General features: G+C 40.1%; 4 protein-coding genes and 1 long non-coding RNA gene across 5 annotated transcripts; all 5 read left to right on the top strand.

The window, feature by feature from the left end:
- Positions 1-6: 6 nt before the first annotated feature.
- On the top strand, positions 7-4437 carry LOC117958383 (nuclear body protein SP140-like protein). Its single transcript, XM_034894717.1, has 7 exons — positions 7-102; positions 1707-1775; positions 1983-2116; positions 3075-3192; positions 3275-3349; positions 3920-4063; positions 4193-4437. Exons 3-7 carry the CDS (start codon positions 2109-2111, stop codon positions 4289-4291), a joined length of 444 nt encoding a protein of 147 aa, XP_034750608.1. The 5' UTR covers positions 7-102; positions 1707-1775; positions 1983-2108; the 3' UTR covers positions 4292-4437.
- A 1211-nt stretch (positions 4438-5648) lies between these two features.
- Positions 5649-10808, top strand: LOC117958381. The gene is made up of 4 exons (XM_034894716.1): positions 5649-6078; positions 6998-7066; positions 8629-8921; positions 9815-10808. The coding sequence occupies exons 1-4, from the start codon at positions 5892-5894 to the stop codon at positions 10676-10678; spliced, it is 1413 nt and encodes a 470-aa protein (XP_034750607.1). The 5' UTR covers positions 5649-5891; the 3' UTR covers positions 10679-10808.
- A 12-nt stretch (positions 10809-10820) lies between these two features.
- On the top strand, positions 10821-12317 carry LOC117958384. The gene is made up of 2 exons (XR_004659710.1): positions 10821-11209; positions 11257-12317. It is a non-coding gene; the product is annotated as an uncharacterized LOC117958384 (long non-coding RNA).
- A 1252-nt stretch (positions 12318-13569) lies between these two features.
- On the top strand, positions 13570-17385 carry zmp:0000001062 (GTPase IMAP family member 7). The gene is made up of 2 exons (XM_034894151.1): positions 13570-13830; positions 15790-17385. The coding sequence occupies exons 1-2, from the start codon at positions 13716-13718 to the stop codon at positions 16755-16757; spliced, it is 1083 nt and encodes a 360-aa protein (XP_034750042.1). The 5' UTR covers positions 13570-13715; the 3' UTR covers positions 16758-17385.
- A 2677-nt stretch (positions 17386-20062) lies between these two features.
- LOC117957990 lies at positions 20063-23412 on the top strand. The gene is made up of 7 exons (XM_034894154.1): positions 20063-20109; positions 20648-20749; positions 21017-21102; positions 21835-21886; positions 22448-22798; positions 22942-22999; positions 23075-23412. The coding sequence occupies exons 2-7, from the start codon at positions 20725-20727 to the stop codon at positions 23256-23258; spliced, it is 756 nt and encodes a 251-aa protein (XP_034750045.1). The 5' UTR covers positions 20063-20109; positions 20648-20724; the 3' UTR covers positions 23259-23412.
- The last annotated feature ends 99 nt before the right edge of the window (positions 23413-23511 follow it).

Genomic DNA, 23511 nt, shown 5'->3' on the forward strand with positions numbered 1-23511 from the left:
CCAGTGGAGTTTGTGGAGAAGGCATCATCATCACGTCAGTTAAATGGCGGCTGGAGGAAAGACATCAAGTGGGAAGGGGAACCAATAAGTGCCCTCTTAGAGGTAACCATGATCAGGATGCTGGGTTATTGACTGTGCATCTTTCTGCATTTCAGTCAGGACTACTTTGTCAATACATAGGTTTTAGTCATCTGTAATTGGTATTTGGCGGTAGGGCTGCACAATTAATCAAATTTTAATCACGTGCACAATTTTGACTTCCCACGATTCTTTTTTTTTTTTTTTAATCGTCATTCCATAGAACGCTCCAGGTTCTTGTGCATAGCGCATCTACCACTCCGTAAACCCCTGTCTGCTCATGTGCCAGTCAGTTGTTCCCTGCATCGCACAGCTTAGTTTCAAGATGTAGACAGTCACAGAGGACAGAGTAACGGGAGGAAAATTCAACAAATAGCAGTCGTTTATACGGTTAAACAGTTTACCAGTAAACGCAACATTTAGTCCCGTTTGTGTTATTCAGACAACAGCAGTGAGCAGTGGTAGTTGGTGGCGGTGCTAGTTAGCATTTGTTAGTTCACAAGGTTCTAGGGCGTGAGTAATATTTTTCCTCTAGGACGCACCGGTACACCCAATGTCCTCGCATCCGCTGCAATGTTATTTGTATGGATATGGTTTAATTTTGCGTTACATGAGCCATTTCTTCTGTAGAGCCGGGCCTGTGTGGGATCTCTCTACTCTCTCCTCTTAATCTCCGTGCAGCCCCGCCACACAGCGCCGCTCCACACTTCTGACATTTGTCTACAGTTTTAATTGTTATTAAAACAGCTGTATATTGTTAAGTATGAGGGGCAACACTGTATTTGTATCAGTGTTTCCGCGGGTAACTCTGCCATCGGCAAAGAACACAGAAGAAGTTATTGAATGCAACCAACTTCAGTTGGTAGAGTAACAGCGTGGGAGACGGAGCTGCTGGACTTGGGCCAGATATGTGACCCATGGCCAGAATATCATAGGTCATAAAAATGCAGCGCAGTGACAATACAGACATTTCATACACACGACGTGTGTATCCACCGTTCCACCGGTGCTGGACCCGTTCATAATGATCAGCCGTCTCTCTGTGAGTAGCACTCCCCCTCTCTCCCTAGCTCTTTTAATCAGTTATTGTTGAAAACAAGTGAAGGAGTTTTCTCAGAGATACATTTAAAAATACAGCCTGTACATACATGTTTTAAAAACAGCCTATATGACAATACAATTTGTTTTGGTTAAAAGCAACAAATAATCCTGAGAATAATCTTGATCACAATATTGATCAAAATAATTGTGATTATCATTTTGGCCATAATCGTGCAGCCCTATTTGGCGGTATTGCTGTTCTGAAGGCCTCCCTGCTTGTCCACCTGCATAGATGGAAAGTCTTAAAGGACAATCCCGCCACAAAATGAATCTAGGGAATAACAACACATGGATGCCGAATCAACCGTTCTCTGGGACTATTTCTTTTTACCTTTGCGTGCCCCAAGGACTAGTTTTACAAGCTAATTAGGGGTTTGTGCTAAAACTGTTCATTTATAGCAATACAATGTATCCAGAGAATGGTCAACTCTGTACCCATGTTTTATTAACCCATGGGTAATAAAACCCATGGGTTTTACCTGAACTATGAAACAAAGAGGAAGACGCTGTTGATTTGTCTATTTCAGGCAAAAATCTTGACGCTCCACTCACTGCTGTGCATCTGCAAACTGTGCAAACCAGATTCTAAAGACTTGGTAAGTTTCTTGATCAGTCAGCGTCAGACAAACAGCATTCTACATACTGCACATCTTTTCTGAATAAACAATGTCATGGCCATTGCTGATGTTACAGTAATGTTAAAGAGCCAGAAACTACAGCACAAGTCTTAAAAATGAAGCTTTTTCTCTTTGAGACACAACATGTAGTTGTACTGTGTGTAATTTGAGTTGCTGTCTCGGCAGGAGAATCAGAAAAACGATGATGAGTGTAGCATCTGTAAAACTGAAGAAGAAGAAGAGTTGGTGGTGTGTGATCACTGCCCCCGCTCCTTCCACCAGAAATGTCACCTGCCTCATCTAGAAGACGCCATGTTACGGTGAGCTTTGATCAAAAAGACGTTTTCTTTGTTCGTTTGTCATGTGTTTCACTGAGACTGAAAGCGATGTATGTGTCTTTGTATGTAATGACACTGTAATGCATGTCACCTAAACTTCTTTATGTTGGTGAAAGCAGTGTTCCTATGAAGAAGGCCCTGCTTTTTCTAAATTTATAACTGCGCTTATTAATAGAGGTGTGACGAGATCTCGCCACACCAAATCTCGTGAGATTAAAATGTGACATTGAGGTAAAAGTGGTCTTGCGATATTGGTCACATTGTAGAGCAGCAGCTAGAATATAGAGTATTGGTCTTATAATACATCTGGCTTGATGAGGAGTCTGGCTTGGACTTCTTCTTAGTTTAGTTTACTTTATTCGTTATTACTTGTCTTAGAATTGTCAAATCAATACAAGAGCAGCCTGCTTCCTTGTTTACTGCTGCAATGAAACGCTTGGTTACGTTAGTAACCTCGATTCTCTAAGTAAAGACAATGTTTCCAGTCATATTTCTTAAGTTTTCTTGAAGATAGTGTTAAAATCTCGTTCCGTCTCGTTTCTTTGAGCCCAATAGCATCTCGTCTTGTCACACACCTACTTATCAATATTTCTAAAGGAACAATCTATCAAATTACTACGTTTGGGAGGTATCGCCCATAGTAATAAACACACAGAAAATGATCATCCGACGAATAATTCATTGTGTCTTGTCAGAAGCAGGAGGAAGCCTCTTTCAGCCTAGTTTAAATTGACTAGTTTGTTAACTTAAACAAACCAAGTGTTAATGTAAATCTTTGTAAATACCGGTAGTTATCATGTTACATTAGTCCTGGGTCAGTGGCATTGACTTAGTTGAGTGGAACAATAATAGTGAGGGGTCCATATTCTGTTCAAGTTTGATAATTATTTGATGATCCTGTGACTATGTATTTTGTGTGTGTGTGTGTGTGTGTGAGCAGGGACAATAGCCCATGGATGTGTACATTCTGTGTATTTGGAACCTCTAAAACGTGGCTTTATATGGATGAGCTGGAAAGAGAAGTGGCCATGTCTCGCCAAATATCCCGTTGCATGATGGTAAGCACACTGTGTGACTCTCTGTCGTTACATCGTTACGCCCGTTTCTCCGTCTCTCACCAGTCTTTTCTCACATCAACAGCAATGCCAGTACCTCCTTCTGTATCTGCGCGATGTTGACGAGGAACAAATATTTGCTACAAACCCATGCCTCTATGTAAGTCTTCTTCTTTGCTATTGCTATCAACCTGTTTACTCGGTTCCTATTCATGTCAAAAAGTGCCGAAAATATAGAGCATTTAAAAGAGCCAGTCCGAATTTTGCTGTACAATTAGTTATCTCAAAAATAATTGCGAAAAACAACATAATTGCCTCTTTAAGTCCAATTTAAACACATTAAGATATTGAATTATTACTTTTTCAAACAAATTTGAATTTTGAAAGATTTCCAGGATATATCTTTTGGTTATATTATTGCTGTGACCCAGATAATGTAATAACACAGCCTATAAAGTAAACAATGTCTCTTTATTATCATAAAACATTTTTTTTATTTTTGTCATTTTTCTTGCTATGAATTCCAACATTTTTTTTACAAAAATTGAACTTTGAATTGAATGTAAAAGGCACAACTTTAAAAAAAAAGTGACCGTTCCATTTGAAAGTGCAGATCTCTTATCAGATATTTTATTTCAACTAACACATAAAATAGAGTGTCTTTCAAGATGTGTCGTAGCCTCTTGCGATATGTATATTTATTTCCTTAATTTCGGTTTGCAACCCACAGTTGACAGACTACTCCGCTAAGATCAAGACTCCCATGTGGCTGGGTAATGTAGCAGACAAACTTCAGAAGCAACTCTACCAGACCGTCGGAGAGTTTGTGTCCGACATCCGGCTCGTTTTCACCAACTGTGCTTCATACAACCGAGTAAGAAACTATGTCATTAAAACCCTCTCGATGACATGCCGGGTTAGGAATTTTCATCATTAACACATATGATGCTATGATTACTTTGTGAGGCCATATAGGGATGACATCTGTTATTTTCTTTTGCAGGACAAAGCTGAATTCCTTGCCATGGGCAACAAACTGAAGAATTTATTTGACAGAGAATTTAACAATGTCTTCAACATCAAAGAAGGGACTGTTGAATGACAAACGGTGATTGAAACTCTATAGCTACTGAGGAAAGTATTACAAAATCTGTAAATAGACCTCATGTCAAGTGTTATATCATGTGGGTAAAACATCCCAGAATAATGAATTGCAAATCAAGAAAAAGCAAGGGACTTTTAACTAAATTAAGTCAAACAAAAAATATCCAGTTCAACTTTTTGCATTCCAAAATTGTGGAAAAATAGTATCACTCTGCACTGTATTGTTACGAATCTATAAATATTGTTCTGATGCGTTTTCCCTTCACTTTTTTAATTATTCTGTGTTACGTTGCTGAGGTTTTACAAGTCCTGTAGTCTGATTGTAGTGAGTGTCCCTCCATGTCACAGTGCTTGTGAAGTTCGCCTTTATTTTGTTTTTTAGAGATGTGACAAACAGAGATAACAGGGTTTCATATTTCAATGTTTTTCTTTTAACCTTTCAAGTTTTTACACTGTTTTTAAAGCGTTTTACAAATTATGAGTATTTAAAAGTTGAGAAAAAGGTAATTTCCTGGATGTTGCTCCCAACATTTTTTTATTGCCATATGTTTCAAAGGGTTTGGAAATGTATGCATAATGACTGTTTGCTTGTATGTATTGTAAAAGTCAGTATGAGTTTGTATTTGTTTAAAGGCAATGAATGAATGACTTTTTCTTTTTGGCATCTGGCTGCTTATGGCCCATCCATTATAGGAGTATTCAGACATTTTAAATGAACATTTTCCTAGACCTGACACACAACAAAATGCACAGATGGTACAAGTATTAAATGCACAATTCATCACAAACAAAGCATTTGTATCAGGCAAAAACATCAAACAGGATTTCCATTTCATTATACAGTATTTAAACTAGCTCATTTGCACACTCTCTCTATCTCTCTCTCTCTCTCTCTTTCTCTCTCTCATCTGTCTGTTGCTGGTATCTGTTTAAAAAAAAAATATTTGTGTACATATTTAATGACATGGCTTATTTTAATAAAAACATGTGCCTTTATGTTAAATCTATGTGCCAGAATATAAATAAAAACATTGACACTTGCTGTTACTTCCAGTGTGGCTGATGGGTCTTTTACACAGCAGGAAAATGAAACCTTGAAATTATGATAATTATGAGAAAGAAAACAACGTGACGGTAATATATTTCCTTTAAATTTAAGGATTTGGTTTCTTTGATAAGACTAAGTACACGTTGTAAACTTAAATTCTAATAATCATTTTTAATGTTTACATGCACAGTCAGCTGACGTCACTGTCAGTTGCCAGCAGCAAATCTGTGCGGGGAGCTGCGCAGCCGCCCTGCGCATCCGTCGGCTGAGGTAGACAGGCGCAGCCATTTCTCTCTCTTCTCCATTACGAGAAAAAGACAGGGGGGGGGGGGGGGGGGGGGGGGGGGGTTTGTCCACCACGCACACATAACTAACTAAACCCGACATGCGGGAGTCATGACGTTAGCAGCACATACCGAGGCTGTACTCGTCACCGTGTGTTTGACATCCGCGAGCTCCAAACTTTCTGCCAGTTGAACGCCTGCGCAGACGGAAAAAAAAACAGGCTCTCCCTTGCCTCCATTATTAGGCTCATGTTTCGGTGTTAGCCATGGAGGGAAATCTTCAAAGGGGCTGCGGCGACGTCGCGACGATGCATGTGAAAACTGAAGCGGTCGATGAAAACCCATCTGCGCTGGTTTTGGGCAGCCGAGAGTCGCCTGCGCCCTGCGGAGGTACCGCATGCGGAGGAGGAGGAGGGGGGGATCAGACTGCAGAGGAGCCTCCCGTACTGCTCTGTGAGTGATTCCGAATGCTTCGCTTGGCCGTTTCAAGTTAAGACAAACATGTAACATGTAGAAGAATCTGTCATCATATCAGGGAATTGTGCTGCTTGGCTGTTTAGAGTTACATTTCCATTGTAGTTGTTTTTGGGGCTGTGGTGGCTGAGGGGATACTAGTCCCCCCCTCAGCCACCACAGCCCCACAACACACATTCAAGTATTTTCACAAATACAGTTAAAAAAACATAGTAAAGCACAAGAGTACTGCTAAATTGATATCAGCCTTAAAATAAATAGATTATCTTGCTATGTTGTTTATCTTACTTAGATTGTATGATTCTAACATTTTTTAAGTGAATTTAAATTAAGTGACAGCAGACCTTTATGCTACTTCAAAAACTCAGAACAACCAAAACTAACCAAACGGAACGTTGTGTGAAGGTACGGTGCAACCGCAGGGCAACGTTACAATTGGTTGGTTCTCTAAACGTTTAGGGAACGTTCCCTAAACGTTAGTCTTTGGTTTGGTTCTAACTAAACTTTAGAGAACCAAAAACTAACGTTCCCTAAACGTTCAGTGTTAATGGGGCTATCTGGGATTCTTTCCACTTATTGATTGATTTGGTTAGTTTTGGTTGTACTGCCAGTGTTTTTGGATCATAACCAAAGGGCCGCTAAGCACCGGGCCTTGTGCTTGTTTGTATTTTTATGTAATGTTCAATTTCTCATGTTGTGTTTGTGTGTTGTGTTTGTGTGTGCGTGCGCACACGCCAGTTCACCTTATTTGCATGTGGACTATGGATGGCACCAAATACATTTTTTCAGTAAAGCACAATGATAAAAGGGAGGGGCTCACACAAAGAGGAGCCTCTGGGCCCCTGACCACCTTAATCCGCCCCTGATCATATGTGCCCTGTATCTGTGCCACCTGTAGATCCCGTGAGTACGGAGCGCTTCTTCGCCACATCAGTGGATGGAAAAACGTACCTGAAGATAGCTCCAGGTGAGTGCATCAATGTGAGAGGATCACACTTTTACTAGTGTGTGTGTGTGTGTGTGTGTGTGTGTGCGCGCTCTCATGCAACAGATTCTGTCATGAAATAAAACCCTCTATAGAGCAAGAGCCTTCTTTGTAAGAAATGTTGAGCTTTGTTGTGTTGTCAACCATGAACTTGTCCTTCCAGGTCAAAATTGAAAATGAACTTCCTTTGCGCCTTTCCGCTGTTTTGCTCGCATTTTCTGAAGCAGAAATCATGAATTATTTTAATAGTTATGGTCAGAGGATGTTGAGTTTTTTTTTTAAATGCTATAAAATTAAATATTCATTCATATTTCTAATGTAAAACATGGATCCAATTTGACCCGAGGACCACACAAGGGTTAATAAGTTGTTGTCTAAGTTGTTGTCCATTATTTAATCCTCTTCCAGTCACTCTGTTTTCTGATATGTACATGTCTGTAGACAGTAACTTTTAAATAAAAATCAACACATAAAAAAATAGTATAATAATAAAATATATATTGTATACACTGTGTATATATATATAACAATCAACAGTTTTTTAAATAGTCTTAACTTATCAGAATTGAACATCGAATCGTTCTAAAGAGAATCGCGATGCATCTAAGAATCTATTATTTTTCCCACCCCTAATATTTTCCGTCGTACATGTAGTGTTGCTGTTTAATCTGAGATTGTTTTGGTATGAGTCCCCCAGGGTTGGAGATATCACTCGTAGAGACGTCTGCCTTCCGTCCAATATAACGGAACCTAAATTGCACTTGGCTCGTGGTGCTCAAAGCGCCAAAATATGCATTTAAAAAACCTCAACAGCAATGTCTCTTTCCAGAGATTATGACGGTGACTCATGATAATCCACATCACCTTTTTCAATTTAAAAGATATTTATGCTTCTTTGTAAAATATACGGCGTGGCTACATATTTACGTAGTCGTGGACAGGAACCTCAACGCTCGGCCGTGGCTTGGTAGCGTTGCATTTCCCCCAACTAATTTCCTGGTTCTCCTTCTCCATAAAACAATATGAAATCAAGGAGAGTGTTAACTTTCCCTGCTACAGATTTCCCACCTTGGTCACAAAGCACATACTATACTATAACTTTAGAGTTGGCACTCTCTCCGAAGCTAATCCTTATCACTCTTACTATCTCTACCACACACTCCCCACGTACACACACCCACGCCGGCCCTGCTATTCTCTTAAAGAGGTCAACGCACACTCCACCGCACAAGTATATGGCGAAAGCTCTGCGTAGAGCCTCTGCACATCCATAAATCAAGCTTCGGCCCCGCCCACTTCTAATCAGTAAAAAGAGCACAGAGAAAAAAGAAAATCTCTAATGTGAGACAATCCAAACTTTTCTCACTTTGGCAGACAATAATGTGTTTTTATGAGTTATAGTAAAAAACTGGTTGAGAAATTACATTTGCAGGGCCTTTAAATATATTTCAATTTATCTGCTTTATAATCATTTACACATATAAAGCACCCCACAGCTTAAAACAACAACAACAAAGTAAGCTGTGTCCTCTCCTTTCCACCAGTTTCAGCGATGCCACCGGCTCCCTCAGAGAAGACGCTTCCGTCCGGCTCTGATTTCTCCTCCAAAGCCGTGTTGTGTCTGATAGAGGCCGTCGGGCGCCGCTGGGGCCTGTATGAGACCCGGGAACGCTCACAGCTCTTCCAGAGTGTCCAGGAAGAGATGGCCTCCAAGGGTCACGTGCTTCCTGTCGAAAAGATCCGCCGCAAGTGGAACAACCTCATTGTCACATACAAGAGGGTTAAAGACCGCAGCCGGGAGACGGGACACGCTAAAACGTCCTGGGAGTTTTTCGATGTAAGTCTACGTTTTTCTGTCCAGCACTCTTAATTCCCCAAAATGTTGGATTAAATATGAAGGGAAGGACTTCATCTGTGTAGCACATTTCATACACTAGGGCAATTCAATGTGTTGGAAAATATCTGTTTTTAGAAAACACAAGACTCTACTAGATGATTTTAGGGCTGATGTGGGCTTGCAGCTGGCTTGGGAAATAGAAATGGATCTGGTCTGAGTTCTTAACCCAGAAACCAAGTTCCAACACCAAACCATCTTTACCCATGTTTTTTTAATGAGTTTTATAAAGAAAGTTATAATAAATCAGCTCAAACAACGCACTGACAGACTAATTATTTCCAGGTCTTCCATTCCGTTTGTCAAAGTCCCGACGTCATTGACTGTTTGCTAAACCCCGCTCTCCAAAAACAGGGATTGTGCAATCATAGCTTAGCAACCACAATCAGGAACAGCAGGCTTGCCATATTTTGGATTTCTCCGCATGTTGACACAGTGTACATAGTGTTGTAGTGAGAGCGATAATCTGCATCCAGGAGATTGGAGGGCGGTGAATATCTTTAATATCTAATGGGCGTGCCACACTAGCAACAAGGCAAGCGTTATAACTTGTGTTACAAAGTACAAATATGAGCACTTTAAAATACAGTAAGACCGCAAAAGTACAGCAAAAAAGTAATAAAATACCAATGTAAATAAAAGATTACTTAACCCAAAGTTTTAAACACGAGACAAAGGCAAGTCAAAACAAGTGAGTCTTTAGCAGCTTTGTAAAAGCATCAACCGAGACTGCAGAACATAAGACAATAAGGAGGGCGGTCCACAGAGTCTTAGTCACAACTTGACCGGTTACCCTTAGTAACTTTTTGTCTTTATTTTGTCTTCTCTCCCACTAGCTGATGGACGCCACACTCTGTGACACTGTTGGCACTCAGATTGTCAACAACAAAAGAAACAAGGGCAGCAACACGGGATCCACTCTGCCTGGCCCTTTGGCAAAGATCGCTGCAAAACCACAGGTTCCGCCCACCACCATCAGCCGCCCTAATGGGGACTTTGCTTCCACTGGTGGGGTGGACACAGTGGGTCAGGGAACCACCAGCAGTCAAACCATCAGTAGCGCTGCGGCCATTGCCTCAGTGACTACAGCCACCATGAGCACGACACATGCTCTGGAGCTCAAGCCCCTGATTGTCGTCAACAGTGACATTGTTACGACTAGTATCCATCCAGCCACCATTGTGCCATCTCCATCTTTTATCTCCTCGCCTTGTTTCACAGAGACAGCTTCTACTTCCCCTTCCCTGGGCTCGACTAGCAACACAGACCTCAGCAAGTCGCGCTACATTGGCCGCAAAGCTCCATCATTCTCATCAGGCGTCGTCGCACCATTTCGCCTTAGCAACGCAACGCTCGGCAACAATCCGAGTCTCCTCAGCCTCTCCTCTTTCATCCCTACTTCCTCTTGTCTCACTTCTTCTGCTTCCACCTCGTTATCTGCAAAAAACGCGTCGGGAACCGAAGGAGAGAATGAGAAGGGAAGCGAGGAGCGGAGCAACGCCACTTTGTTCCAGGAGATTCTGCAGCGGCAGGAGGAGCAGGCCTACCAGGACCGAGTGGAAGCCCGAGAGAAGAGGCGTGAGAGGAGGGAGGTACGAATGGCCGAGTCCCTCGGCAGGATAGCCACCGCCCTGGAGCTGCTCTCCTCCAAACAGGACACGGTCATTGCCCTCCTGCAGAGACTGGCGGACCGGAAGTGATGGAGGCTGAAACTAGGGCTGCCCATTTTATCAAGTCTATCGAAATCGTAAGATGGACTAGTGCAACATCCATATCGCAGGGCAGGCACAATATTTGTTAAAGGCAAAATGTGTTAAATCATTCTTAATTAAGTATAAAATCAGACTATAATTATTTTGATTTTGACATTTTTCAATGAAAATTAGAATATTGATGTAAAAATGTTCATTCCCTCCAATACTGTGAAGGATTTACTAATCGCAAAATCAGTCAAAAATAACCGCAATTAGATATTTTCATCATATTGTGCAGCCCTGGCTGGAAAACGAAGGCTCTCTAATCCGGAAAGATCACGCTTACCAAACCTTCTCTCAATATTCCTGCCATGTAGTGACCCAGAGTTCCATAATGCTACTGAGAAGGGTTTTACTCTCCTGAACTTAATGTAAATACAATTTTATAAAATCACAAGAGCTGGTCACTTTTCTACCACATGTGATAAGGGCAAAGAGTATAGAAGTAACAAGAGGCAAAACTCAAGCGAACGTTGTGTAGCGTTCCGTCCAAGATGGCGGAGCTGCATTCAACAGAACATTAGGTTGCAACAAACGCACCTGTCGGTACACAATCCGTTCTGCATGATATGCAACAATCTGTTCCCTTTAGACTGTTAATAATATGTCTGTTCCATAGTAACGGTCTGCCGTTAGCCTCCACTGGAAAGCTAACGTTAGTTTAGCTAACTGCTAGCTGAGATAGCACGTAAAAGACCCCTTAAACCTGAAAATAACCTTTAAAATATATAATAGCTGTTACGTCGGTTCTACTTTACTTACTCACTCATTTAAAATACAATCAATCAATACTTGTCTTTATTATTACTGTAAAGTCTTAATTTAGCTATAGCCTGCTTTCCCCACTGTTTAGTTTGAGTAACGTTATTTTCGACTGAATCAAGCTGTCAGCTAGCGGTTAGCCGAAATAGCTGGTAGCTAAACTAGCGTTAACTTCCCGGTGGAGTCTAACCTTGCGCATGCGCAAGACGTTCACGCTGCACGGATCGTGACAGCAGCCATGACCAAGATGCAGCTCCGCCATCTTGGACTTAATGCACGCACACAACGTTCTATTGAGTTTCGCCTCTCGTTACTTTTTTACTCTTTGATATGGGTAGGAGTCGGCATCAAGAACCGATTCCACCTTGGAGTAGTTTCAAAAATAACAATGTCAATGAAATGTTTTTGTTTTTTTATTGGAATCGTTTTGGACATTTCAAATCCATGGGTTCTAAATTGAATATGCGCATGTTTTGGTTTTTGTAGCAGTCACCATATTTCCAGGCTTGTTGTGTTGCAGGCATGGAGCACAATAAGCAAGACTCTTACTTTAGATTGAAAATTCCTGGTAAAACTGTAAACCACCATTGAATAAAAATATCCTCTTATCTGTGAAATAAGCATGTGACCTGTTAACACTCCCCTCAAAGAATCAGAATCTTGAGAACCGGAATAGAAAGGAAGAATGGGAATTTCAATCAGAATTGTTCTAAACAAATTGATGCCCAGCCATACGTTATGGGGTGCTATTGTTACTTGCTTTACATTTCAGTGCATTACAGTGTGCTGCATGAACATCCAACAGAAACTTTCTCTTTGAACCATTAGCCAGATTAGCTTTTGTAGTTTGGAGTAAAATGAAAGATAATTACTCCGACATTTCATGTAGAGATGCTAAGAATGATGTCAGCATGATTGACAATGCTTTGACAAGGAGAGGGTCACATTTTTTTCTCCAGGATTAGGGTGAGGATTTGTCTTATCTTTAAGGCCAGCACTGATGTGCCCTAATAGACAGTGGAACAGTTTCTTGGTTGATGTGATCATTCCACCTCTGCACATTGGTCAAGAAAAGATCTCTTCCTAAATGCATTTCCAATGTAAGAGATGGGGGACAACCCAGAGCCCATTTTCTGTACTAAACTGGTCTTGGCAGTCTACTTTGTAAGTAAAACCAAGCAGTTTTTGGTCAGTTTTGTACCAAATTCCGTCCTTGTGCACTGCAGCTCAGCAAGAAAACACAGTTGAGGAAATTTAAAAAAGGGAATTTTCTGCTTAAAAGACAAACTTGTTTGAAGTTACCCACTTCATTTTTTTAATGCGGACATCTAAAGGCTCTCAGTAGCTTCAGCAGAACTCTGTAATGCATTTCGTCACCTAAGAAGGATGGGGGACTGTGTCCCACGTGGCAGGTAATTCTTCACTGCCAGTATATGGACATGAGAAACAATTACAGCAAGCAACCAACATATAGCCATGAGGGTTTCATTTATTACGTCTTCAGAATGAATCAAATGACTTTCCCACTAGGTGGCGCTTTCTGTCTACCAATAGGTTATCGGTCAATTAAAGATTTAAGGCAAAGTTAATGTCCCTGTCGATTTCATAACCTTCTCAACCCTTAGCGTTAGAACACATCCAAGACTGATTCTTGGTCTAATTTTGACATACTGTACAGTATGTGACTTTCATTTGGTTTCAATCAAAAACAACCAGTTTGATGTTTCCATCAATAAACAACCAGTGAACCATGAACATGAATTGATATTTTGAAACATTCATTGATATTTAAAAAGATTTGCGTATTTCTATGCCGGAAATTCTTTTCTAAGAAAGCATTTTTCAGACCCTTAAACCTGTAGGTGACGGGGTTGGTTCAGTGGTGGAGTTGGCGCACATTTACTTTGATGTTCACACTTTGACGCGGAGGTCCGGGGTTCGAGTCCGACCTGGGATCGTTTCCTGCAAGTCTCCCCCCCCCCCCCCCCCTTTTCTCACCTAACTGCCCTGTCAGAAATTTAAAAAAACGCGGAGAACCTCTTGAACCTGACTTCTTTAGGACTATATTCATCTGCAGAGTTTCTCTTTCAGTTAGGAAGCGGAAGGAAAGGAAAGATCGAGTGAGTGGGCCGATCCGAACGAAGACACTTCACTACGAACTATCAGACTTCTCAGAAAGTTACCCAGGAAGTGCTGTGGACACTAACGACACTATACAGACATGGTAATTGGCAGCTTGGGTCAAAACTGCCCTGACATCACGCCCGGTGGGGAGCAAGGCAGCACGGCCGGCCTTCCTCCGCAGCGCGGCGAAGAGCAGTGTGATCTGGGGGAACGTAAGTGTGACAATCAACTCTTAATTCTAAAATATTCAAGTCAGTCTCTCTGTTTTTAGCTGTCCATGTAGACAAATGCCACATTTTAAATAGTCTGGAAGGCCACTGTGGACAATCACTTTGTTTTTATGTACTCAATACTGTATTTGTACTGTAGAGTTTGCACATGTCACAGTCACATGTCTCCCTCCAGGTCTAAAGATCTCCTTCACGTGGAAGCACCAGGGGTTGTAGTGCAAACTCTACAGTACAAATACAGTATTGAGTTGCCTAAGTAACAAAAGTGATTGTCCGCAGTTTAAAATGTGGCATTTGTGTAGATGTGTGTATATGTAATGTAACGCTAGCGATTGTTAGCGTTAACTATTAACTCGCTTTATTACATACAAGTACTTTCGGGGCGTGGATAGGGTAAGAGCACGGAGACAGCTTCGACTTTGTGATTGGTCTACTTTTTAATCTCCCAACGTAGAACAGGCTCATCAAAAAACATGTTTCAGCATCTAATAGTATCCCTCCGCCAACCTGATACTGATTCGCGGCAGGGCACAACGTGTCAGATATCTCCCTTGATAACTCAAAGAACAGAATACACTATGAATATACAATTGATAGAAATATGTTACTTTTTTCAGTAACCCTAAAACGGTCATCTGTTAACTAAGTATTCACAAAATCTTACATCTTACATTCTTCCCTTTCTTTTTAATGTGTTAACACATTTGTTAACACCTTAGTGATCTGAGGAAACACCTCATTAAGTCATCATTTAGGACGAGTTGTTTTCAACCGACAAGTCTGTTTCCTCATCAGAACATTTCAGTTGTGTAGAATCCATTACACTTCATATGAAGAAACACAAAATCAGTAGAATGTCTTGAATGGCTCATCAACATAATAAAAACATACAAACACACATGAACATACAAAAGAATAACAATAAAAGGTTTACTAAGGGAATGCCTATCATCGCATTATTAAACTCTCAAACATTAGCCTACCGTAAGTCTTTCTTTCTATAATATGCTAAAAAGTTACTTAGTTATGTCAATACACTCCAACAACTAGTTTAGGTTTATATGACTCTTTAACGTAATTGGAAACAGGATGCTCAAACCTTTGTCTGAAATAAAATATACAGACAATGCTTCTATGAAATGTAAAATTGTCTTGCTGTGTAAAGAAGTGTACTTGACTGATGATGTGAACAGTGTGGTTTGCATTAAATATATATATAATATAAAATATAAATATGCCCAACCAAAATAAGGATGATACAGGTAGGTACTGCTTTCTCTGCTGTTGTCACAAAAACATTATACCTAAACATTTAAGTTAAATATCATAGGATTTATGGCATATACACCACTATATACTATACAGCACATTAAGTGTATAAAGGCCACTTATTATATATTAACATCAGCAAGAAACGTTGACCATCTGAGATTCTTTGTGATTACGACAATGTAAGTGCAACACTTTTTGTACTGGAATAATGCTAACTGGACTAATACTACTACTTACTGCAGATATAATTTAATATTGGTCCAACCTGTATATATACAGTACATGTCGGGCGGTCAGTGACCAACTATAGAAGAAATCAGTCCATAAGATGCGAATAATGTTTAGGGCATTCAGACACAGCGTCACAGTTAGCCTACATAGTTTGTTTTTTACACTGTAAATTGTTCAGGGCTGTATGTATCTTGGTCACAATTAAATGAAGAAAAAGAATCACATCAAGATTGTTTGTAAAGTTTGTGTTTGAAAATATTACTTTCCCATTTTTCAAGCTCTCCAATATTTGCCTAAAGAAATCCAGTATCGGTCAGGCTATACTTATTAGGAAATCCAATCAAATGGGAGAAATCATAAAACAATGGTGGCCAAAGAAAGAACAGCATTTAATTGTGTATTGTCGAGTAAAGTGTTTCCTGTTTCTTGAATTCACAGAGGTGAAGCCCCTGAGGATCATGCTTCTTGGGAAGAGTGGGGTAGGCAAGAGCTCGAGTGGGAACACCATCCTCGGGCGGACGGTGTTTGTATCAGACATGAAGCTGAAGAGAGTCACCAGACACTGTGAAAAAGAGAATGGCACGGTGAAGGATGTGCCTGTCACTGTGATCGACACACCGGGCCTTTTTGAGACCATAAAAACCAAAGAGGTCATTGTGCGAGATATTCTTAAGTGTGTCAAACTCCAGGAACCGGGCCCTCACGTCTTTGTGCTCGTGGTCCCCGTAGGCCGGATGACTCAGGAAGACCAAGATACCAACACACTGATTGAAGCAATGTTTGGCCCGAGGGTGTGGGACTACACTATCGTGCTGTTCACGCATGGGGATCGCTTGGGTAGGAAAACGATCAACGATGTCATCACGGAGAGTGAGGACGACCTCCGCAACTTCATACGCAAGTGCAGCGGCGGCTTCCATGTCTTCGACAACAAGAACCCAGAGGACCAGGAGCAGGTGACAAGCTTCGTGGCCAAAATCCAGACCCTGTTGGCCCTGAATGGAGGGGTTCATTACAGCACGGAACTGTATCCCAAACAGGAGAGGAAGATTAGGGAACAACAGGAGATCTTACTGACGGAGAGAAATACTGAGATCAGCCGCAAGGAGAAACAGCTGGAGGAGCATTTCCAGGGGCAGGAGCTGGAGGCGAAAAAGCGGGACCTGTGGAGAAAAGAGGAGGACAAAGCGAGAGCAGAGGCAGAAAAATACATCCGCAATGCCTTTGTTTGGAAATGCATTGCCTTCCTGGGAGTGATAGGACTGTTATTAGGTCTGGCTCTTCAGGCACCAATTGTGTGGGCTCTGGCAGGGATTATGATTGTCATTTTGATTTTTTTTAAGGAGTTTATTCTTCGTTTGTCTATGTCTGGAAAAATACCCTGGCTTTCTAAGAAAATCCAATAGGGGTGCTTTGAGATAGGGAAGCGTTGTTAGCAATCAGTCATCTTTTACTCACAACTGTAAAAGATGTTCAACTGATGAGATGGATTTTTATTTCAGAGAAATTGTTTGGAAAATGTTTCTTTGTTTTACTTGCATTTTTTGAAATCTGTTTGGTACATATGTGTTTTTGTTCTGTTGTGAATGTGAAAATGAACTGCTACCTCCTCTGTCAGCTCTAGCCACTGATAAGAAATAAGAGGAGAAATCAGGCCAATTAGAACAGCTGGTAAGTCTGATGTCATGTTGCCTGAGTTCATTACTATTCATGAACTCACCCAATTGCGCTGGGTAAAGTATACTGATAGCAAGGCTCTCATTGGCTAGCTGTTAGCCAATCAGAGTCCTGCAGCTTAGCTTGTTGAATATTAATGAGAACTGGCTGAAAGTCTTCCTGCAGGCTTACTATACCACGCTAGAATGGCTTGAAACAAGGTGACAAAGGCATTTTTTCCATAAAAGATGTTACAGGGTCCATGGTAGAACTTCAGACGTTACCACAAAGTAATGCAATGCGTGTGGCAGGACACCTTTAATGTGTCAGTTTATAATTCAAAAAGACAAACAAAAATTTTGAGGATTTTGTTGCTTTCTCACTTGTGGCAATGACACAACCTTGTTGTCATTGCCCTTTTTTAACGTTTAATATGCGTGTACATGTGATTGAAAAAAACAACACGAATATATATGACTAGCTACATTGCACACCATATTGTAGTGTGCAATGTAAATGTTACGCTCACTGTTAGTGTAGACCACTGAATATTGCGGTAATGATATTATTTCAATAAATTAACAGATATAAAAGTGTACCCAGTTCTTTATTTCTTTCAGTATTCTGCTAAAGTACAACTAATTGCTTGTTGAATTTAAGACAAATTAAAAAAGATAATTCCTAACATTCTTGAGCAAATTGAACATTGAATTGAATATTAAAGGCACATCTAAAAAAAAAGAATGACAGTTACATTTTACAGTGCAGTTTTTTTAAAGAATATTTTCCTTCAACTAACATGAAATGAGTGTCTTTTACGATATGTCGTAGCCTTTCGCTATATGTTTATTGCTCCAGTTGCATGATTGTGCAGCCCTACCATAGACTATATGAATCTAGTTTAGACTGAATCAACAGGCCACTGCTCTCCTCTGCTGAGAGACAGCAGATCGAGGCATAACACTGATTTGTGATTTCATCAATGGTTATTTTTTATTAATTTAAAAAAGTGGGGGTTTTCGAACAAATGTAAAGTGGTTTTCGCTGGTCTCATGTAGTCTAATGCAGTCTTGTGAAACATTGTACATGGACATAATAAACTGTAAATTGCGTAATGCATGGCGTGTCTGCTAAATTCAAGTTTCAATTCCATTTTATTTATAGTATAGTATTAAATCATAACAAGAGTTATCTCAAGACACTTAGAGTAGGTCTAGACCACACTCTATTATTTACAAAGACCCAACAATTCCAGTGATTCCCCCGAGATCAAGCGTAGTGCAACAGTGGCAGGGACAAACTCCCTTTTAGGAAGAAACCTTGAGTGGTGAGGAAAAGCCCTCCCGTTGTCCTCGGGTCAAATTTGACCCCTTTAAAAAAATGTTTATCTGAAATATAGGTTTCTTTTTAACCAAATTACCACAAAAAATAGATTGGATTCCATAAAACGCTCTTTGCAAATACAATTGATCACTTTCATTCCTGATGCAATTCATCTGTACATTCCTCTGATCTTGACTATTAGTCAAAATAATTCATAATTTCTGCTTTTTCAACTCAAACATTAGGTATAATTCTCTCTAAATGAGGGTTATTGACCATGATTTAAAATAATAGTGTAAAACTAGTGGTAGTAAGGTGGAGTTAGTGAAAACTAAAAAAAAATCTGAAAGAGGGACAAAAGGTTTTGACCTGGAAGGACAACACAAGGGTTAAGGGAGAAACCTTGGACAGACCCAGGCTCTTGGTAGGCTTATGTGTTGTGCTGTAAACCAGAGAATTAGGCTAAATCCCATTTCTTCTACTTACCCCTAACCCTTGGCGCTACCCCTTGGCCCTTGAAACCAAGGGGTAAGGGGTAGGGGTAAGATAGAGAAATGAGATTCGGCCTTAGAATAGAACAGGTGCCGTGCACCAGTCATAGCAGCAGAGATGCCTGATGATTAAAACAGTGCATTGGTGCAGTGACATGTAGCCTAAATCAGAATTAGGCCCCCATAGTCTAGTTATATTTTCCCAACCAGATATGGCATGTGGGATTACTTTATCTCATCTAAAACGATGCCTATACACTGTGGATTATGAGCATATGTCTCCCTAGTGTGCCTTTCAACGGTTGTATCTCTCTCCATATCTTTCTAGATAACAATTACAACATAATTATGTAATATCAACAAAACTAAAGCAGACTAGATCTTGTATCTTCAAAAACACACGAGTCATAGCGTTTAAAGATGACTAACTTTCACTTTAGCTCTGCAGTTCCGCCACTTCCCTGAACGTGAGTCAGCACATTTCCGCCTCCATTCGCGGCTTTTTTTGTGCAGGAAACGGAGCAAACCTGCCTGACACTTCTTACTAGGCCTACTGATGGTTATCTCGTCTACAGTCCTTAGGATGCGATAGTAGGCCTATGTCGGGGGAAGGTTTGGCCGAAGAACCCATGGAGCTCGCGGGCCTGTAGTCTCTGTTGGGTGTGAAGGTTCCTGTAGAGACCAATGTGATTTCCGGTCGAAAATAAAACTGGTAGGTTGCTGCAATGCTGAATGTATTTACACGCCTTTGTTGTATTGTTATAAAAATGACTAAATAACAATCCATCTATGTGCTCGGTTGTTGTGAGAAACGTCGGAAATGTGGAATCAATTATTAGGAAAAAATTGTGAAATTCAAGTTTATTGTCAGGAACCACATGAATGTCTCCAGTGACCTGTTTTGTACCAAGGCAGACACTTACAGTTTAAAGCACAGAACAAAACCTAACTATATAGCTTTTTGCACAAAGATGAGCACAATAGTTACATTTGTGTGTGTGTGTGTGTGTGTGAGAGTGGCCTTTTAATCACGTTCACAGATGGTCAAGAGTGCACAGGGAGTGTCTCTAATTATAGTTTGAGTAGCTTGGACCACACATAACTAGAAAATGTTCCTACTTTCCTACTTGGGGCACATCCCAATAAATGACTGAAGGGTATGAGAGAGAAAATATTTGCAACTAGGTTGCAGAGAATCTTGTATTTTATTTTTTATTTTTATTTCCTTTATCCTCCCAGAAAAAGAAAATCCCGTCACGTAATTGCATATCAGAGAGCCAGTCTGAAGGTTTGTCTGCACTAACCCTCTTGTACTGTCACTTAAACCAGTAATTAGATCAAGGGCATAGCTTTGGGTTCAATAGTGTGTGTATATGGGGGCAGCAGACTCTATATATATATATATATATATATATATATATATACTGTATATATATATATATATATATATATATATATATATATATATATATACACACACACACACACACACACGGTATGTCTGCAAGATATTGATAGAAAGCGACAAAGAGATCAAGACAATTGTAGAAAAACCTTGGAAAAAGCAACAAAAACTTAATGTTAATATAATTATCTAAATAAATTTTCTTAAAAATGTCTAAAAAAAACTTGAAAGAAGAAATGAAAACGCAACAAAAACATTTAAAAAAAGATATTCGGAAAATGCCAACCCCTCCATTCCCATCTGTAAATTACGCCTAATAATTAAATTTATTAAATTAATTACATATTTTTTTAAGTTTAGACCTACCAAGTAATAAATGACAATTACTTAAAGGTGACTTTTTATTATATCCCTGTCAAAGAGTCCGACATACAATCCCAAGAAGAATCGGAGGAAGACGATGTTAAAGATGCCAACTGGTTTCGAGGCACTGAAGAAATGACACAGGAGTCAGAGGAGGAAGGTGAGGAAAGAGTAGGGGTTAAAGATGGAGGGGACGTTGTAGACTCAGGAGTTGACAAAAGTAAAAGCGGAGGAAGATGTAATCGGAGAAATGGAAGATGGTACGGCTCCTGTTGCTGAAAACGACAAAGACGTCGGTGTGTTTGCATGTGACATATCCTACAGAAATCATCGTCTGTAGAAAACTTATTGTTGAAATGAATGAGAGCACGTTGGGCAACTACAGTAAGTGTTTACCTGTGGATGTATGATATCACTCTTCTTTCAGAAAGGGAGACAAACGTCATCCTCTCAACATCTCAGAAAAATGAATTGCAGAAGGAAGTAAAAGTAGTCCTCAAAAGGCTTTCAGAGGTAAGATGGGAGAGAAACTGTGAAGTTCTTTCCTGCTTTTGTGTGAATCAACATACTTTTTGCCATGCTAACGCTGTGGCTCTAGAATGGCAATGTTGGTCTGACATTGGTTTGTTTGTCACACCACTGCTCATGGTGGGGCTTCATAGTCCCCAGTGGATCAATCATAATGACGTTGGTGAGCCCCTGACTCCTCTAGCGCCACCGTGACGTTGATATTTGTGGTTTTGTGTGAAATGTCTCAACAACAACTATTGATTCCCATTAAACCTAGTAAACACTTTAAGGTCTTCCTCAGGATATTCTATATTGACAACGTTTTATTTCTGGGATTGTTCAGGTGCTGCCCAAAATTCAGCTGGATTTTGCTAATTCTTGGCCGGATGTCCATCACCTTCCGCTTTCTTGGTGTTGGTGTTTGTATTTTAAACTCCGGGGGATTTATGATCTCTGCAGGGTAAATCCAGACAGCTAGCTCGACTATCTGTCCAATTTGACTTCAAAACAAGTTCCTTCCCGAGGATATTTTGAAGAGGTACCATTCCTCCGTCCGGAGCTAAGCACCGCCCAAGACGATTGTGATTGGTTTAAAGAAATGCAAAGTTGTTTTTCTCCCATCCCTGAATGCTGTTTATTAACTCCAAATCAATAAGGGAGTCAACTACACAGAGGAACCATTATCACATTGCACCATTATTATATAGTCTCTGATGATTCTGTATGTGGTCTAAATTACAGACCACGAGAGATTGTCAGCCCAGCGGCACGAAGCATCCACTAGAAGGTTTGGAAATATTTATGTAATATTTATGTGAGCAGTGTGATTAAATTAGGTGGATACCTTTGTGGTGTGATGCTCATGCACTGCTTCTCAATCTCATTTGAATATAGAATCTGTGTTGGTATAAGTACTTCATGATATGAGGAAAATATGCCATAACGTTGAATATTGCGATAACAATAAATAAACAGATATTAAAGTGTACTCAGTTCTGCATTTCTGCTGCATTTAGTGTTGTGATAAAATACTACAAATTGCTGGTTAAATCAAAAACAAATAAAAGGAAATAATTACCTTAATTTTTTAATTGAGCAAATTGAACACTGAATTGAATATTAAAGGCACAACCAATTGAGAATAAGTGTCTTTTGTCGGAGCTTTTCACGATGTATTAATTACGCCAGTTGATATCACGATGATAAAAAAACGATATATTGTGCAGCCCTAGTTAGTGTGTTTCAATATCTTGACAAACCAAAGCCAAGAAAGATAATTCCACAGTATTATATAACTTTGTGATCCAAGTTGATTCTGTTCTGTAACCTCAGTCTTGTTTGTGAGCAGACAGCTGGTGTAAGCCATTGGACGGGGATGCAGACAGTGAAGAGGAGAGAGAGCACAGCTGTTTGACAGCAGATGACCCCATTGATCCCTCACACATATCAGACCCACCCATTGTTTGGGGACAAAGTAATGAAAGAAAAGATGGACACAGAGACATCAAAACTGGAACTCCTCTGTCTGCACCAGTTGCCTCAGCCCCCGACATCCAACCTGAAATCCTGAACAAACCTGAAGACATTGGCTCAACCAGCAATCACACTGCCGAACTCCGACCCTCCACTGTTCTCTTACTCACACAGGGAACCAAAAATATCAGAGATGTTGCCACAAACACAGAACCCGTTCAGAGAGGTATTAAGGACGAAAGCATTCAGGCAATGAATATGTTACATATTTTGTTTCAGAAACCAAAAGTGAAGTCAATTTCAGTTGTTTGTGCAAGACAAAAAACTGCATTTTAAATTGAAATACGTGTTTTTATTCTAACTGTACAGATACCACCTCCTCTGGCCATGATGCAGCACTATTGAAAGTGATCAAAACAGAGAAAAGGTCAGGTTTAATGTCCCATTATTTGGATAGAGAAAGATGCTTCAAGGATGTTAAATATGTTTTCTTTTCACACAGGTTTCCCCAAGCCTCAGACAGCACTCAGCCCTCCGACACAGTGGAGGGTCGAATCTCCACCCAGTCTAATCTGGATACAATGGACATTGACCAGCTGAAGAGAGAGAAAATAATAATGCAACTAAAAGTTTTAAAGTTGCAAGATGAATACTACACTCTGAAAATTAAGGAACTCAAAAAATGAAATTCTTTTCATTGGAATCTAACTGTTAGGTTGACAGTTTGGACAAACTTGTGTGGTGCAGTCGAAATTCCCACACATTGCATTATTATCACTTACATTAATTACTACTGATAAACTTCCGAACTGAATACAATTGTGTTGGCTAGTTTTAAAGGACTAGACTAGTATTAGTAACTAGCGTTTCACTCACATCTTTGGTTACTGTTTTGTATCAACAGTCAAGAAACCAAGATGTTAACAAGTAAAAAAGTGA

The sequence above is a fragment of the Etheostoma cragini genome, chromosome 15 (genome assembly GCF_013103735.1).
Source record: "Etheostoma cragini isolate CJK2018 chromosome 15, CSU_Ecrag_1.0, whole genome shotgun sequence".
Taxonomy (NCBI): domain Eukaryota; kingdom Metazoa; phylum Chordata; class Actinopteri; order Perciformes; family Percidae; genus Etheostoma; species Etheostoma cragini.